The sequence below is a fragment of the Carassius gibelio genome, chromosome A12 (genome assembly GCF_023724105.1).
Source record: "Carassius gibelio isolate Cgi1373 ecotype wild population from Czech Republic chromosome A12, carGib1.2-hapl.c, whole genome shotgun sequence".
In the NCBI taxonomy this organism is placed as follows: domain Eukaryota; kingdom Metazoa; phylum Chordata; class Actinopteri; order Cypriniformes; family Cyprinidae; genus Carassius; species Carassius gibelio.
The window spans coordinates 12,007,159-12,023,198 of record NC_068382.1 but is presented as its reverse complement, the minus strand read 5'-3'; the positions used below and the strand labels follow the sequence as shown (position 1 = coordinate 12,023,198).

General features: G+C 38.1%; 1 protein-coding gene across 3 annotated transcripts in view; it reads right to left on the bottom strand.

Moving 5' to 3' along the window:
- LOC128025140 (transformation/transcription domain-associated protein) overlaps positions 1–16,040 on the bottom strand; it is a 71,452-nt gene that overhangs the window by 20,251 nt on the left and 35,161 nt on the right. For all 3 annotated transcript variants that reach the window (XM_052611180.1, XM_052611182.1, XM_052611181.1), the window contains exons 47-59: positions 13,955–14,160; positions 12,752–12,873; positions 12,145–12,358; positions 11,039–11,218; positions 10,274–10,420; positions 9,070–9,189; positions 6,473–6,760; positions 6,066–6,203; positions 5,588–5,691; positions 5,196–5,331; positions 2,761–2,952; positions 358–553; positions 6–271 (exon numbers count right to left, since the gene is read on the bottom strand). In XM_052611180.1, the coding sequence (XP_052467140.1) occupies positions 6–271; positions 358–553; positions 2,761–2,952; positions 5,196–5,331; positions 5,588–5,691; positions 6,066–6,203; positions 6,473–6,760; positions 9,070–9,189; positions 10,274–10,420; positions 11,039–11,218; positions 12,145–12,358; positions 12,752–12,873; positions 13,955–14,160 (2,309 nt within the window). The remainder of the gene's footprint in view (positions 1–5; positions 272–357; positions 554–2,760; positions 2,953–5,195; positions 5,332–5,587; positions 5,692–6,065; positions 6,204–6,472; positions 6,761–9,069; positions 9,190–10,273; positions 10,421–11,038; positions 11,219–12,144; positions 12,359–12,751; positions 12,874–13,954; positions 14,161–16,040) is intronic.

Genomic DNA, 16,040 nt, shown 5'->3' with positions numbered 1-16,040 from the left:
CTCACCTGCATGCATTCGTTCTTGCCCATTACTCCAGCCAGCTGCAGGTAGCATTTAACCTGCTGACGAATCTTCTGGAAGCAGTCTACAATAGGCACGGTGGGGATGGTGTGGATGCGACTCAGAATGTCCAAAGCTACATTGACCAGACCTTGCTTCCGGCCGATCTTGCCATACTGAATAATGGCTGATGCGGAGGCGTGCACTCCAAGCATGGCATTGTTAGTGTTTGGATCGTGTTGCGTGTTGGTTTCATAAGCAGTCACAATGGCTGCAGAAGAAAAAAATAAATATCAATTATTATGCTGACATAATAATTAGTCTGTCATTGGAATTCCTCTCCATATCCTGGCATACCCTGATAGTGGTGCTGCCGCCACATGAAGATGCTGCTCCAATGAGAGAGGTCATCGGACACAATCGGAAGCCTGTTTCTCCAGGTCTTCACCACGGTCTTCATGTCGTGGAGGCTGGTGTTGCGGCCCAGGTTGGCGGGCTGGAGGCCTGCATTGATCTGAGCAGCTTCTTGTAGCTCAATAATCTGCTGCGCTGCCTGAATAAGAATAATCCAGGAATAAACATAAAGAAACATCCAACAGGAATATGCAACATCCTAAAGCTCTCTTTAAAGTGCATGCTCAGTTTAATTCGGAGGGCTACAGTCATCCAAGAAACCACATATCACACACACACACACACAGCTCTCCAAAATCCATTACTGCGACTGTATTACAGGCTTATGATTCCTATTGAGAAAGAACAAGAAATAGAGAAACGAAAGTCTCGAGGTGGCTGAACGAATGGATGGATCAAAGTATCTTAAAAGCCATTTACTCAGAGAATGGGCAGAGAGAGGGAAGCGCACAAGTAAAGCATCTATTCCCTTAATGCCTAATCACGCTCTCAGATGACACTGAGGACACAGGCCATGGTGACCCAAAAAATGCTACCCATTCCTCAAAAACCACTGATGCATGACCTTAATGTATCAGCGATAAACACACTGCACTCTTACCGAAATGCCACATGGATCTTTAATCTCCAGTGTGAATTGGAAAAGAAATACGTGAGGGAGGGAGTCTGGCACTTACAAGGTGATTTACAACGTGATGGTTTAATACGCGCACGATGAGTAGCTCGAGCTGTGGTGATGAATTATGCCACACACATACAGGCATCCAAAAACAATCCGTTCAATAGTAATGCCTGCTTTACAAGATAAATGCTTCAAATCAGTTTGTGGTGTAGTCAAATCAAATCCCCACAAAACAAAATAAATTAAGCAATACAATATTTTTCACAATTATCTGTAAATATCAGCTGATGGCACATTATAACCCTTATTCTGAGTGCCCATTCATCATGTAAATTTAATTTTCTTGCAGGTATTTAATCAAACACTATCTGATGGGGAAAAGTAATTACGAGCCATTTTAAACTCACTCTCTCTGTCTCACAGCTCCTGTCTGCCTCTCCTTTCCCTTGCAATCACTCTTATTGGACTTGGTTTTTCGGTATGGTTGCATTAAGGAGTGAAGGTGTAAATAGATTCAATTATCAGCAAATTCAATTATCACTGAAGTCAACTGCTCTGGGGCAAACACTACATTTCGGAATGTATGGCTAAAAATGCTAATAAAGTCTGACCGATAATGTATTTTAAGAGCAGCTGGTTCTTTAGTTTGTATTAAACTTTAACCCTGACTGCTTAAACATACAGAATTTATTTGCTTTTTTTTTTTAATTTACAGTTTTGAATGACCAAAATATAACTGTCTGTGCTGATATAACATTTGCATACTGATTTAAAAAAGAAAAAAAAAGTGTGTGAAAAGGAAATGAACTAATGATAATGAACTAAATTAATGAACCAAGAAACAAACAACAATTATCTAAATTATTAATAATTAGTTTTGTTTTAAACATTTTTAAAATATATAAAATACTAAGAATAAGATGCAGTATTGCATTTTCTGTTTACTAATAGTATAAAGCAACAAAAATCCCATGTATTCAAGATGTTCTGAATAAATCCACTACATACAACTCTTCAATCATGCAGAGATAACACTCTGTGTGGTGTAATCATAGTCTCCAACACCACCACCTCATTTCCTCAGTTTGGCTGCAATGTTTGCCATCTCACCACAGCCGAGCTCAAGAGAGTCTCCAACAGTCCGCAGAGGATCTGGTGCATGGACGGCTCTCACACATTACCCTAATCTACAGACACACATCACCTCAGCACCGTCCCATTGTATGTTCTGCCTGATTATGCACGTGGCAGTCAGTAGGCTGTTCTTTCCGCTGAATATTAATACAAGTTGCCTATTAAACACCACAATGATGCAGTCAACACTATATTGGCCATTTTAGTAAGGGTCAAAATGGAGGAGGGAGGGAGGAAGAAGGGACCAGGTCTGATAAAGAAATAAGTTATTGAGCGAAAAAGGCAATTATAAGTAAAGCGTCAGCTCTAACCACTCGCTCTGCTACAAGGGTTTGCATTAAGTCACACGCTCACAAATGAAACGAGATTGCCCGAGTCTCATGATTTTTCAGCTGAGATATCTGACCAGATGTTCTTGCTTTTGAGATATCATTATTTAAAATTTACAATTTATTTAGATTAGACCGCTAGTGGTGCTCTGATTGAGTTGTCCTGTTTGAAAAAGTGAAAAAGCATCAAGAACATTACATTAAAGCTGGAGAGGGTCTGGTTAAAGGGTGTTTGTCAGCTCATGTACTGTTGGTCCTCACCTGTAACAGAGGCGTGTGCACGTGAGAAACGATGTGTGGAAGTCTCCTCCATTCTCTGATGGCCAGACTGCTGGCCATCTCCACCAGCCGCTCAATGAAGTTGAGCTGCTGTTCCTCTGGGTGACAGATGGCCAGGTAACCGCGATGCATATTCACCTTCCAGGCCATCTCCTTTGGACAGCTCAGCTCCACCTGATGCACACAGAAACACAGCTGTATCAGCAAACAGTCCACTCTGTAAATTAATTTCAAGTTTTTAAAGTCTTTTAAGATCATCAAGGTTGCATTTATTGATAAAAAGCCAGATAGATAGATGATAGATTATCAGCAGCCACTACTTTAGTATTCAGTCACATTGTCCTTCAAAAATCATTATATTATGCTGATTTGATGCTCAATAAATATTTATTATTGTTAGGTTAGCAATGCTGACAACAGTTGGGATGCTTAATATTTTTGAGGGAATTTTGATTAACATATGATTTATATAAATAAACCCAAATCCAAAAATGTACATAAAAACATAATGCAATGATTTGGAAATCTCAAACTCATACTTCATTCTGTATATATATATATTTTTTTTTATAATAAACAATATTATATTATACAATATATACATATATTTCCAACTTTTGAATGTTACGGGACACTACCGTATTTTTCAGACTATAAGTCGCACCTGAGTATAAGTCGAATCAGTCCAAAAATACGTCATGATGAGGAAAAAAACATATAAGTCGCACTGGACTATAAGTCGAATTTATTTAGAACCAAGAGAAAACATTCGGCTGTAGACGGTAATGTTTTCTCTTGGTTCATTTCTCTCGGTTCATGTCAAATTAATTTTGATAAATAAGTCGCACCTGACTATAAGTCACAGGACCAGCCAAACAATGAAAGTGCGACTTATAGTCCGGAAAATACGGTAATCTTAGTGTCCATTTGATTGCTCTGAACAAATATTTTAAACAGCATGTATGCCCAAGTTTTTGAACATGATCATCTGGTCACACTATTCCATTGTGGGTGTTGCACACTACAATTCAAGCTAAATAGGTGGTTGTACGGAGAATAAAAAGTCGGTACAGGTTGCTGGCATTGTGCAGTATGATGATGTTGAGGGATGTACTCCCTTTGGTCAGTGCACGCTTATCACGGCCGACATTTGATAAATAACCCTGCGTCAGGGCTGGCCTTATCCACCCACATTTAATTGAAAGAGGGGACATTTCAACTTCCTGAGAGCAACTGCTGCTGCCAAGCAGCCTGCCCTGGAACTGAGAAAACAAATCACTTCCCAGCAGATGTTTGAGCAATTATTCAAGCACGTATCCGTAAATATTAGATGCAAAGCGAACGGAGAGGGAAGAGGAGAAATAGGAGTGGGAGGGCTGCTGTGCTGGACAATTTAATTAGGTGTCACCTTAGGACAGAAACCTGAATGGATTCGTTCCAAGTCTCCTTGAACAAGAGCCAAGAGTATTTATAATGTGTCCAGCCTCTATCACACACTTTTTCTACTTTGTTTTAGAAGTAAAGCCCATAAACTACCCAGCAATGCAAGGCTACAATTTTGAACAGTCATAAACACTTTCAGCATATTAAAAGTGGTGCGCTTTCTCATTCTGCAATATGACGAAACTCCAATAATATTTTGAGGTGTCACAGAGAGGTCATAACTATGGTTTTAGGTTATCTGCAAATTTACTAAAATAAAATCCAGTATCAAAAAAAAAAAAAAAAACCTTTAGGGAAAGTATTTATATACACATGTCACAATCTATTTAAAAATAAAAAAGTGGTTTCTAGTCAAAAAATTCTGAAAAGGATTTTTTTTTTAGTTTCCAAAACTATTTTTGAATGGTTTTTTTAAACTCTTTTTAAGATGTATAATAATAAGAAAAGTTTATTGAGCAAATCAGCATATTAGAAAGATTTCTGAAAGATCATATAACACTGAAGACTGGAGTAATGGCTGCTGAAAATGTGTGTGTGTGTGTATATATATATATATATATATATATATATATATATATATATATATATATATATATATATAGAGAGAGAGAGAGAGAGAGAGAGAGAGAGAGAGAGAGAGAGAGAGAGATTATACGCTTATAATAAATTCTAATAATGTTTCACAAAATTTATGTTTCGACTTACTTTTACTGTATTTTTGATCAAACATTACAATAAATCCTAGGTGAGCATAAGAGACTTCTTTAAACACATTAAAATAAGAGAGATTTCTTTGAACACATTAAAATAATCTTACTGCCTCCAGACTTTTTAAATGATAGTACCATATATATATCTACAGACTGATTGTGAACATCACAAGTATTCAGATCAAGTACATATTTCCTAAAATGAAACCAGTCATGAACTTTATAACCCTGTCTGTGCTGATTGGAGTGTGGTTCTGAGTTTACCTGCACTAGAGCCTCTTTCATTGCAGCCCAGTTAGACACTCTCCAGGCACACTCCAGCACCAGGTATGGGTTGTTATGGCCTTTAGATTGCCCGTACTCAGTCAGAGGCTCCCACTGGTTCAGCTCTTTAGAACAACTGGAAATCAATGTATTGCATTACATTAGAAATTAATAGACAGTCCAGAATGTTTATGAATTTCATAAAATGTTTGTGTGGCAGACAAAAACTGAATCTAAGACTAAGTTTTTATCCTCAACAATGCAAAACACAACTTTGAGAGTGTAATTCTGGTCAGTCTCTGTTGGTATGTTGCTAATCTTATTGGTTACAAGTCCAAATGGTGTCTTATTGGTTGTACTTTTGTTGCCTGGACCCTGGCCATTCAACTCACCGTATCCAGTGATCCTCCCACAGCTGGTACTCTGGGAAGATGGCAGGCGAGACATTGTGCTCTTTGCGAGCTTTCTCCATTGCCTTCTCATAGGTTTCTTGAGCCTAATGATGATGGAACCAGCATTATTGTTACATCATCTTAAAATATAAGAGGGACAATTCAAAGGAACAAACTTTAACAATTTAATTAATGTAAATGCAAACACATTACATTTGAACAGCCTTTTTGCAGGCGCAGAAATAGTAACCATTTCTAAAATGTAAAGTTTGCATGTCGCCATCGCACCAGGTAGGTTAAAAGATACCTTTGATTGCGTGTTGCGGCTTTGTGTTGCGTGAAGTGAGGACAGGGTGTGATATTTACAGACGCTACTCCATATCATGATTTGATCAAGTGCGCAGCCCTTCTTTATGATTTATTCATTCAAATAATTGCCCAAAACATGCATGGCAATACAATAATTACAGTGTCTCACCTGCTCAAAGAAGCCATGCTGCTCATATGCAATGGCGGTGCACGTCTCTGGGAACTTGCATCTTTTCTGCCACAGCCCCGCCCACATGTCCTCTTCCTGCAGTAGGGAGTAGAGCTCCGCCAGCGAGTCCAGGATCTCCTGAGGGAATACAAGAACACATCTTCAAATATATAGGGGACAAACACATCCATATTCAGAGGTGTCCCAATGAGATGACTGCTTAGCATAACCAGCTTGAATGCTGGGATACTTCAAACTGAACCCACTGACAGGTCAAAACAAAGCCAATTGGAAATTCAGCACACAAGTTGATTTCGAGTGACACCGGGGAACCTTCAGAACACAAAACTTCCTCTGCCAAGAATATCAATAACAAAGAAAGAAGAAGGGCTCATGCATCAGTGTACCTGCTGTGGAGGAGTGATGCTTTCTTGCTCATAGAACTCTGTGCTCTGTTTGGGTTTGATGTGCAAGCTAAGGCCTTTCTCAAAGGCTTGCTGCTCCAGCATCAGGGTGGAGCGCAACCATAGATTGTGGGTCTTTCCTAAGTACTTCAGGACGCAGGGCCTGATGGGTATGGGCGACACACACTGAGACATGGCCTCCACAAAGCAGTTTAGGGCACTGGGCTGGCAATCTCTCTGAGCTTGATGACTACCGCTACACAGGAACGGACCCATCTCGCCTGAGATTGCCTGCAAAAATGGATACATAAGACCAAAATTAGAGAGAAAAATAGAGAATTTTGTTGTATTGATTTTTAGAATACAGCATCAGATATTCAATAATTCATGTTGGTTTACATTATTTTTATATTTAGTTCACCTTTGCCATCGCCTAGTGCTCACTCTAGTTCATATTAAAAACCATGCTGTTACATGTAATCGTCAGCAAGACTCAAAATGAATATCCATACCATAAATTCATACAAATAAACTACGAATGTAATGAGAAAAAAAGGTTTAAGAACTGATTTGATTGATTGATAGTTTATAACAGCATGAATTTTAATACAGTCTACTACAATAAAACTAAAAAACACTATGACTTTGATGAGAACTTTACAATAATGTTTAAAATAAAATGTATGAACGTAGTTCCTCACCAAACGTCAAATGAGAATTTGCTATAAATATTAGCCAGGAATGCCAACTCTACAGAAAAATAGCCCACGTTACACAAATAATTTTGGATTACTGTTATTACAGAAAAAAAAAAAAAAAACTGACGCGGTAAATATGTCCTAGTTTTTTATACCTCCTCCAATAAAAAGCTACGAAGTGGAAGATTTCTATTTTGAATGCATGCTGTAATAGTCTAAAGCCTCTGTCACTCCAAATTAAAGCCCTTTAATGAGAATTCTAAAAATTAAGACATCTGGTCCATTAAACTCAGATATTTGCATAAAAGGTTTAATTTCTGCTCATTAGCAAATGCTGCCTGTTTAGGTTCAGCAGAAGGGGCCATACCCCCCACCCGCGTCTCCAAGATGAGCGGATAGGCACAACCTCCGACACCATCAACACACATTTTGCATGCTGATTCTGCAGAGATATTCATTATTAGTAAAACAGACTACACTTTAACCATAACAAAGGTCAATTTAGGGATGTTCATTTCGGTTATTTTTCCTAAACAACAACCGACGCTCGTTAACCGACAAGATTAATTTAAATTAGAATTTAATTAAATTTGCAAGGATAAGTATCTGTGACCCTTTAAAAATACTAACATTTGTTTCGCGGGGATTAATTTTGCATACGGAAAAAGCAACAAACAACAGACCATGAGGATTTACATGGTCTTCATATCACAACAAACACCTGCAGCGCTTCTGCGAGCGGAGAAAAACACAATAAAGCTAGGCTATATATAGCGAATTAATAATTAATCAAATATATTTTTAGGATGCAGTTTCGGTTCATTTTTGTGCAGCATGAAAGGAAACAGAAGGCAGAAAGCGACATCCTATTTTTCTTTAGGCTTATTTTACGTACAAAGATTTGTTTTTATCGTGAATGTATACAAATAAAGGCAAACTGTTAACAATTTCAATTATTTTTATGACTAAAAGGAGAAGTTGCTTCCACTGTTAGAAGGAAAGAAAATCAAGTGATTGCACTGGCGCCGCATGCGCGTACACAGTTAAGCTTTGCTACTCTGATAATGCAGCCTGTTCAGTATCATAATAAAATACAGTCAGTCAAACATATCGAATAAAAATAAAACACACTACTCAGTTTAAATATGTAGTAAAATTTGTGCCGTTAATTGTTATCACCATACCGCCAATAATAAATGTTATGCAAAACATTTTGTTTTACGTGGATATTGGAATGCGAGAGAAGTAGGCTACATAATAAATAATAATTTGGCATTCAAACACATTGTGAATATCCAAAAATTTGATTCTGTGTCGAATAAGAAACCCAGTGTTGGTTTCAGTTTCGTTTTAGCCTAAATTAATTTGTTTTGGCTTTTCATTTATGTTTCTGTAACTTCTTATAGGCTATTTTTTATTATTGTTCTTTTTTAAATAGGCTACTGTTACTTGAACGGATTTGTTGTGGAGTGAGGGAAACTAAAATAGCATAGCTATGTTTACAGCTTTTATTATAATGTTTGTAAACATTTTGCATTGGCATTAGGCATATTTCTGAATGAAATAAAAATTGCGACTTATTAATCGGCTATGCGTATGTTTTTCTCTCTCTAAAAAACGTAACTTTTATGTGCGTAGCGTAGCCTATTTTAAGAATTGCAGCAAACCTTTTTTAAATATTTTTTAAATAAATAAATAAAACACTTTTTAAACCTTTTAACTGATTGTATTAATCGTTCAAAATTCTTAACAGTTGGTTAGCGGTAACCTGTTAAAATGAACATCCCTAGCTCAATTTAAAATGAGCAGCAGTCATACAATGTATTGACATGGAATATGTTTAGAGGAAAATGGCCAACTGTCAGCTCAGCTCTTTGGAGAACTAGAAAGTGAAGTACTCACATGCTGCTGGCGGTCCGACAGAATCTTCCACAGGCGGGGGAAGAGCTGGACCCAGGTCTTCTCAGCCAACGGGGTAGAGATATGGCACAACTGAACCAGTGCATTCAGCAGTGCTCCCGTCTGATTACACACACAGGAGACTCATTTACAGATAGGCAATATATATGCCATTAATGAACCGACATTTAGCCACTTGAGATTATCGCATTGGCTGATAACAGTGCCAGCTCAGCTGATTAACAAAAGTGCACCTAGTCTCAGTTCCAAAGTCTACCAGGACACCTTTGTTAATGAACATTTATTTGTTTTTGTTCTTAAATATCTATATAAACGTCTTTTTTTTTTTTTTGAGTTATTTTAGTACATAAAGTCAAACTAAATGAATACGTGATATATTTTCTATACGATTTAATTTACGATTTTTTATTTCAAGTAACAAAATTATATGGTTTTAGTTTCAGCCAACTATAAAACCATGCTTAATACACACTATTCTTGACACTTGCTTTCTACATGTATCATGTCACATTTACAGCAAAAAAATAAAATTAAAAAATATTATTTACACATGACACCATACATTCAAGTACAAAAGAGACTATTCCTTTTAAAAATGTAATTTCATAAGGGATCACTGTAGGTTCATATGTAAGTCGTGACCTCTTGCCACTGAATAATTCTTATGGCATAACTGCACGTAAAGGTTTTGACCTCTGACTACAAGAGGAATGGATGTGTTAGTATAAACCAGAACTCAAATGTGTGCTGTGGTCACTGACAGCGGCTCCGGTGGGCAACGCAGCCAGGTCAGGGCTTTGAACTCTTCACTTCATCATTTATCTAAAGCCTGCTTGAGAGGTGCATATAAAGCTGCAGAGTGTCTAGGATTAAATAGAAATCAATGACGCTGTGACCTCAAAGCACTCAAAGACAGAATCCCAAGTTGCCCTGATCAAACTCTCTTTAACAGAGACGCTTATGAGGGAGCAGCCAAATGAGGAAGAGCAGGTTCGAGATGAAAGGAGCCAGAACCAAAGGCGCATTTTAAACTACACTGTTCAAAAGCCTGCACGACTTCTGCATGCGAGTCTTCCCTACATATGTCCTTTATGTAACCAGTTTTTTCTTTTTTAAGTTTGTTTTATTTTTCCTAATGCTTACGGGTGCACTCATGAGGGCAGCATATGTTGAGGTGATGGCTCACCTTGACCTCTCTCAGGGAGTCCAGGAACTTATCGTGGCGGTTGGTGAGCATGTGCAGCTGGTTGCCTGCATCTCTTTCCGCCTGCTCCTTGGTCTTAGGGAGGCTGGTCTGGTCACCAGGTGCCAGTTCAATGTCTATCTCCACATCCTACAGAGAAAAAGGTTTCAAAATATGGGGGAAAATTGTTGACTTGCTTCACTTACAGAAGGCCGCAGAGTTGTGTGCCATTTAGAAGTGAACTGAAAACACCTTTGAATTTGAATTGAAGTAGGATACAGGACACAGATTTACATTTTAAATATGATGACTACTGTACACATCGTTTTTAATAATACATTTCAAGAAAGAATTACTGACATGTTGATATCATGAGATTATAAACATGTTAACAAACCAAAGGAGTAGTTAGAGAAACATTAGATGCCATTAATATTATGCATTTCTATGTATTTGGCATTTCAGACAATTATTAAGAGTATATATATATATATATATATATATATATATATATATATATATATATATATATATATATATATATATATATATATATATATATAGTACTATTTTACTTTTTAAACTTTAGGACAAAAAATAGATAATCAGAAACAGAATAGAAATAGATCATTGATGATGATGATCACAATGTAATTTAAATGTGCTCTATATATCAGAAATTGATACGAGAGTCAGCTAAAATAGGCAATAAAGGCACAGACAAGCTTCTTGTCCAGATGTTTGTATACACTGAATGGCCCAGCTGACCTCCTCTTTGGTCTCGCTGTTTTCTCTCTCACGAGGTTCCTGTTTGATATGCGTTGCCATGGCGAAGGCTGCACGGTCATGGCTGTCGGCCAGGTTGATGACGTTGGTGATGGAGGGAAGCATGGAGCCCTGGCAGCTGGTGCCAATGGTGGTGTTCCTCTCACAGACCGCCAACAGCAGCTGTGAAGCAGAGACGACAGAGTCAAACTCTGAACTGCCACCATTCCTAAAACATGCCAGCAAACAGCTGCTCCTTCTGTGAAGATCACTTCACTTGGAAGAAAGTAGCTAACATTTAACATCAAGAACGCCTGCATGAGCCAGCATTGTTTAACAGCTGTCATTTTAACCACAAGCGCTTATATATCTAAATGCTTGAGGTCCAACAGTGAATATTCTTCTACTCCATCATGACAGGCTGATTCACACACACAGCCACGTGTAGAACAGTATTTATAATTCATGAGCCCGAGTAGCACTGATTGTGGCTGAGATGGATGGATTGTGACCTGACTTGAGGCAAAAACCAGAGCGGTTATATCATGGTGAATGTATTAACACCAAAAGAATAATGATCTAAAACCCAGCTGAAGTTTTGATAAAATCATCAAGGGGAAAACTGTGATACAGTAGGCATACAGCTGCTATGCACGGTGCAATTAGCTTGTGTGTAATTTTTAGCATGCGCATAATTATTTAGTAGTATCGACTCCGCATAGAGCAGACAACACGATTGAAGATGTACAATATATTGGCATTTATTTCATGTTCAAAATATGAAATTTCATGTTCAAAATATGTGACATGCAATGTTATATCACAGAAATGATAAATTAAACAGTTTATTTAAATGCTTTATTATATACTTATTTAATATTACAAATTATAACAAGACAATTTTAATTATATATTTTTATTATATTTAAAAATTAATAATTTATACATTTATTTAAACCAAACAACATTTTTGGTTTTATTTATTAATGTATTATTATTATTATTATTATTATATTTTCTTTTTTTAAAGTCTATTAACATATACTGGGTTAATTAGTTTAAAAAAAGGGTACTTTACTGAAGAAGAAAAAAAAATTATGCGTCTGTACCTCAATGCACTGTTTAATCCAGAAGTGGTTGCCCATGGCCTCCCAGTTCTGCGAGCAGCAAATATACAGGAGCCTCTCATAGACTCTTCGCTTCATTGATCCATCGAACACCTCGAAAAACTTGGCTCTGATCAGTGGCTGGGTACAGCGTAGGCCTGACAAGAATGCTGGCTCCAGTTTGGATGTGATGTCACTTCCTGAGAGGTTCTCATCTCTAAAAAAGAAAAACAAATACAAAAGTGCTTTAGACAAACGCTGCAAGACTGGTGTTGTGTGTACCTTCTGAGACAGCATGAAATGTAGAGTGACAAACAACATGGTGGTTCTTTAGTAAACCACAACTATTAACGATTGCACACGCTCTGGAATAGATACAACTAGAGCTGCTGACTTAAGCCTATGGATTCTCACCAGGGTGAACTGCTCCTGACGCTGGAGAAATGCTCTTTTGCCCAGGGTGATGGTAACCCCTAATGCAAATTGCCCCTTAGCCCCCTTTAGCAATCAAAATGGGGCCTGCCACCCACCAGCCAGAGTCTTGTTGCTAATGGCAATAGATGGAAGGCCAGCACGGACAGCGGACCCTGTGATTAATCGGCGTAATTACCTGTAGACGTAATTAACGAGGTCCAGAAACTGGCCATTCAATTCAAGGTCGTCAGGAAAGCGCTTCTCAATGTAGGTCATCATTTTCACCAGCAGAATGGATTTCTCTCTTGGATTAGGCACCTAGGAAAGAGAAACGAAGACAAAGAGAGCGAGTAAGACAGCAGAAAGAAAGGGGATTGGAAGAGGAGAGCTGATGAGGAGAAAGAGGTAACGGACTGATACAGTCCATTTATCTTTCATCTATCAGGAGAGCTGTGCAGAACCTTTGCTCTGCTCCTTTTTCCTCCCGGTCTGCTCTCTCGCCTCGGGCTAACAGAACAGACACCTGGGATCAGCTGTCCGGGCCACAGCACACTGAATACACAATGCCTCATTTACAGCAGGAAAGGCTTCGAGCTCAAATTTTTAACACTGGTGTATTCAGAGTCGACAAATGCTTGGTCTACTATTGTGCGCTTTAACAAGTCTACAGAAATGGAAATCACACAAATACACCATGTTAAATCAATAACGCATGAAATATCAATCAGGCTAAGCCATTTGTAGCTGCCCTGCTTGTTTCTGAACCTCAACCAGTGAGTGTGGGCTGGGAGCAAAAAGAGACAAAAGAGAACCTGTTTAAAACAGTAATTTTTTTACAATTCCGTTTGGTTCTACAGAATCAACTTTCTTCCATCTTAGACCAATAAACAATTGTAAAAATGTCATTGATTACACTGTTCAAAAAATATTGAAAAATAAGTAAATAAATAAATACATATATTTAAAGTTCCTTTCCAAATATCGTGCCATAGATTTATGTTTTTATTACTGTATGCTGATCCCTGAGGTCTAGTTATAATGACTGCTTTCCTTGCTCTCGCTGACCTTGCTCTGCAGTCGACTAGCATTTTTAACTGCCCCATCGTTCAACTGCCTCTTTGCAAAGTTGACATTACACAGTGTCTCAGCAAACTTCCATGGAAGCCCAACAAGTCTTCAAGTTATTTAAACGGAGTTATCTTAACATAGTCTTAATGAAAACTCTAAAAAACACTAAAAGATAAAAGACATACTACATTAAACTTAACTAGTCAACTTTCTAGTCGCCCATGAGTCAATGACATGTGAGTGTCATCTTTACTACAAAATTTTTTTTTTACATCGTATAATGTAACCTAAACTAAGACCAAAGAGAATTCAGCAGCCTGTGAGAATTTACCTGGTTGGTGGCCATGGGGTTGCCAGAGCTGTTCTTGACCCATTCCTCCACAATCTTCACCACAGCTCGAAGAATCTTTGGGTCGGGAGATTTCTCGATGAGAGAGGTAAGGATGACCTGGATGAAGTTCTTCCTCATTTCCATGTTCATGACCGACAGCCTTTCCTTTACCAGATCCAAGCTTAGCATGACCAACTCGCTCGTGACTACAGCCAACACAGAAGAACGAGAGCACGATTACATGACAGCAATACTATTTTCCCTTTCCTTGAGGTTCACAGGCTCACACACACAGAAAATATTACAAGAATCTCAAAGACAACCATTGAACACGCATCAAAAATTGTAAAAGACAGCTGAGGATATGAACCATAAAGACACTAAATTCTGCCTGCTGAAAGCTTGAGTTTTAGCATGGAAAGTCGTAGCAGAGAGGAGAGTTTAGGAGGTTATGAGTTTAGTCTGGCCTCTGAATGTATTTTCTGCTTGATTTGCTCAAGGTAAAATGTGATTCTTCTGATGAGTCGACCCTTGGGGGAAGAATATGTTAGAGGCTGATTTCCAGTTTGCCGCTGACTCGCGTGTGAGTGGGTCTTAAGCAACACTGCCAGGGTGACATTGCAGTGTGAGGCCTGCACAAGACACGCAGGGCCGAAAGTGTGCAAATGTGTGTGCGTCTGTTCAATACCATCTCCATGTACCATTTAAAAACCATAATAGCATCTAGAAGGCACTGAGCAGATGGGATTGTCTGGATTTTATATTCTGGTGGACAAAGTGGGAGATTTTTCACATCAGTCACAGAAGATGTTTCTCAGTATGGATGGATTTGTGGGCCGGTTTCTGAACATTTGATTGGCCCTCCTGCAGCACCCAGTGGTCAAATATGCACAGCGCACACTGAAGTCTAAGGGTTCTCTCTCGCTCGCTCTCACTCTGCTCCAAGGTGACAACGTGTCTTTGTCTTTCTGCCCACTTTTTTACCTTCTCCAGATGACTGCAGACAACAGGATTAAAGCTGTCCCAGCAAGAGCGCATATTTTTCCATCATACTGTCAAGAGCCTAAATTTAAGACAGACTTGTCAGTTCTGGGCCAAGAGGAAGAGGACACGTCCTGTCAGACAAAGCAATAGATCTCAACCTACCTCAGCTGGCTTCCATACACTATCGGAAAAAAGACAAGCTTGAAATATTTAAAGGCTTAAAAACAGCCTCCTGGAAGGAAGGAAGTGATCTTAACCAAGAGCAGATGGGTTAATGACAGAAAGAGGCCAGAATAGCCTAAATTGAGTATAGCATACTGTATTTTATTAACTTAACATGGTTGCTTCTAGACAGCAGCCAATTAGGATCGATTTAGATGATTTAGTGATACATGAGTGCCATCAACATAAGAACTGAACTGACCTGTGCGCTGCCAGTTCTGTTTAAATTTACTGAGGTGGTCAGTGCCAAAAGAGTTCTTAAAAAAATTTGTTGTCTGATAAATTATGAAGTCAAATGATCTTATATTTTAGGAGACTTACTGACCTTGACACACAGGATATGCTGTATGATGTAATGTCCTGTTTTTCTTTTCTGAATGCTGGTTGTATCATTACTTTATTATTTCAAATATTAATATGCAATTTTAATTAAAAAAAATATATAATAATTATAATGATAATAATAAATACAGCTGCAAACAGCAATTAAGAGGCCAAGCACAATGTAAGCGAAATTAGACCAAACACAAAAATTAGTAAAGACATTTGGAAAATGCAAAATAGTTGAAAACCCATTAATACAATCACTTGTAATATTAAATAATTGCTTTTTACTTTTGACCAATAGTTGGCACAGACACCAAATTCATGGCACAAAGTTTGGAATCAATATGTCAAAGCTTTGCGGAGATACAGCCTCAAGGTCAGTTTGGCATGCTATCAAAATTGTAGATGTGGTAAATAAAAGCGTTTATGTCTATAGACATGTAATCCATAACTTTTTAACAGCATGGTCTGAAGATCTGAATTGAGTTTGGTGAAAAATTGAACCAACAGTCTAGGAGGATTTCAAAAATCAATTTAAAAGGAAATCTAAACG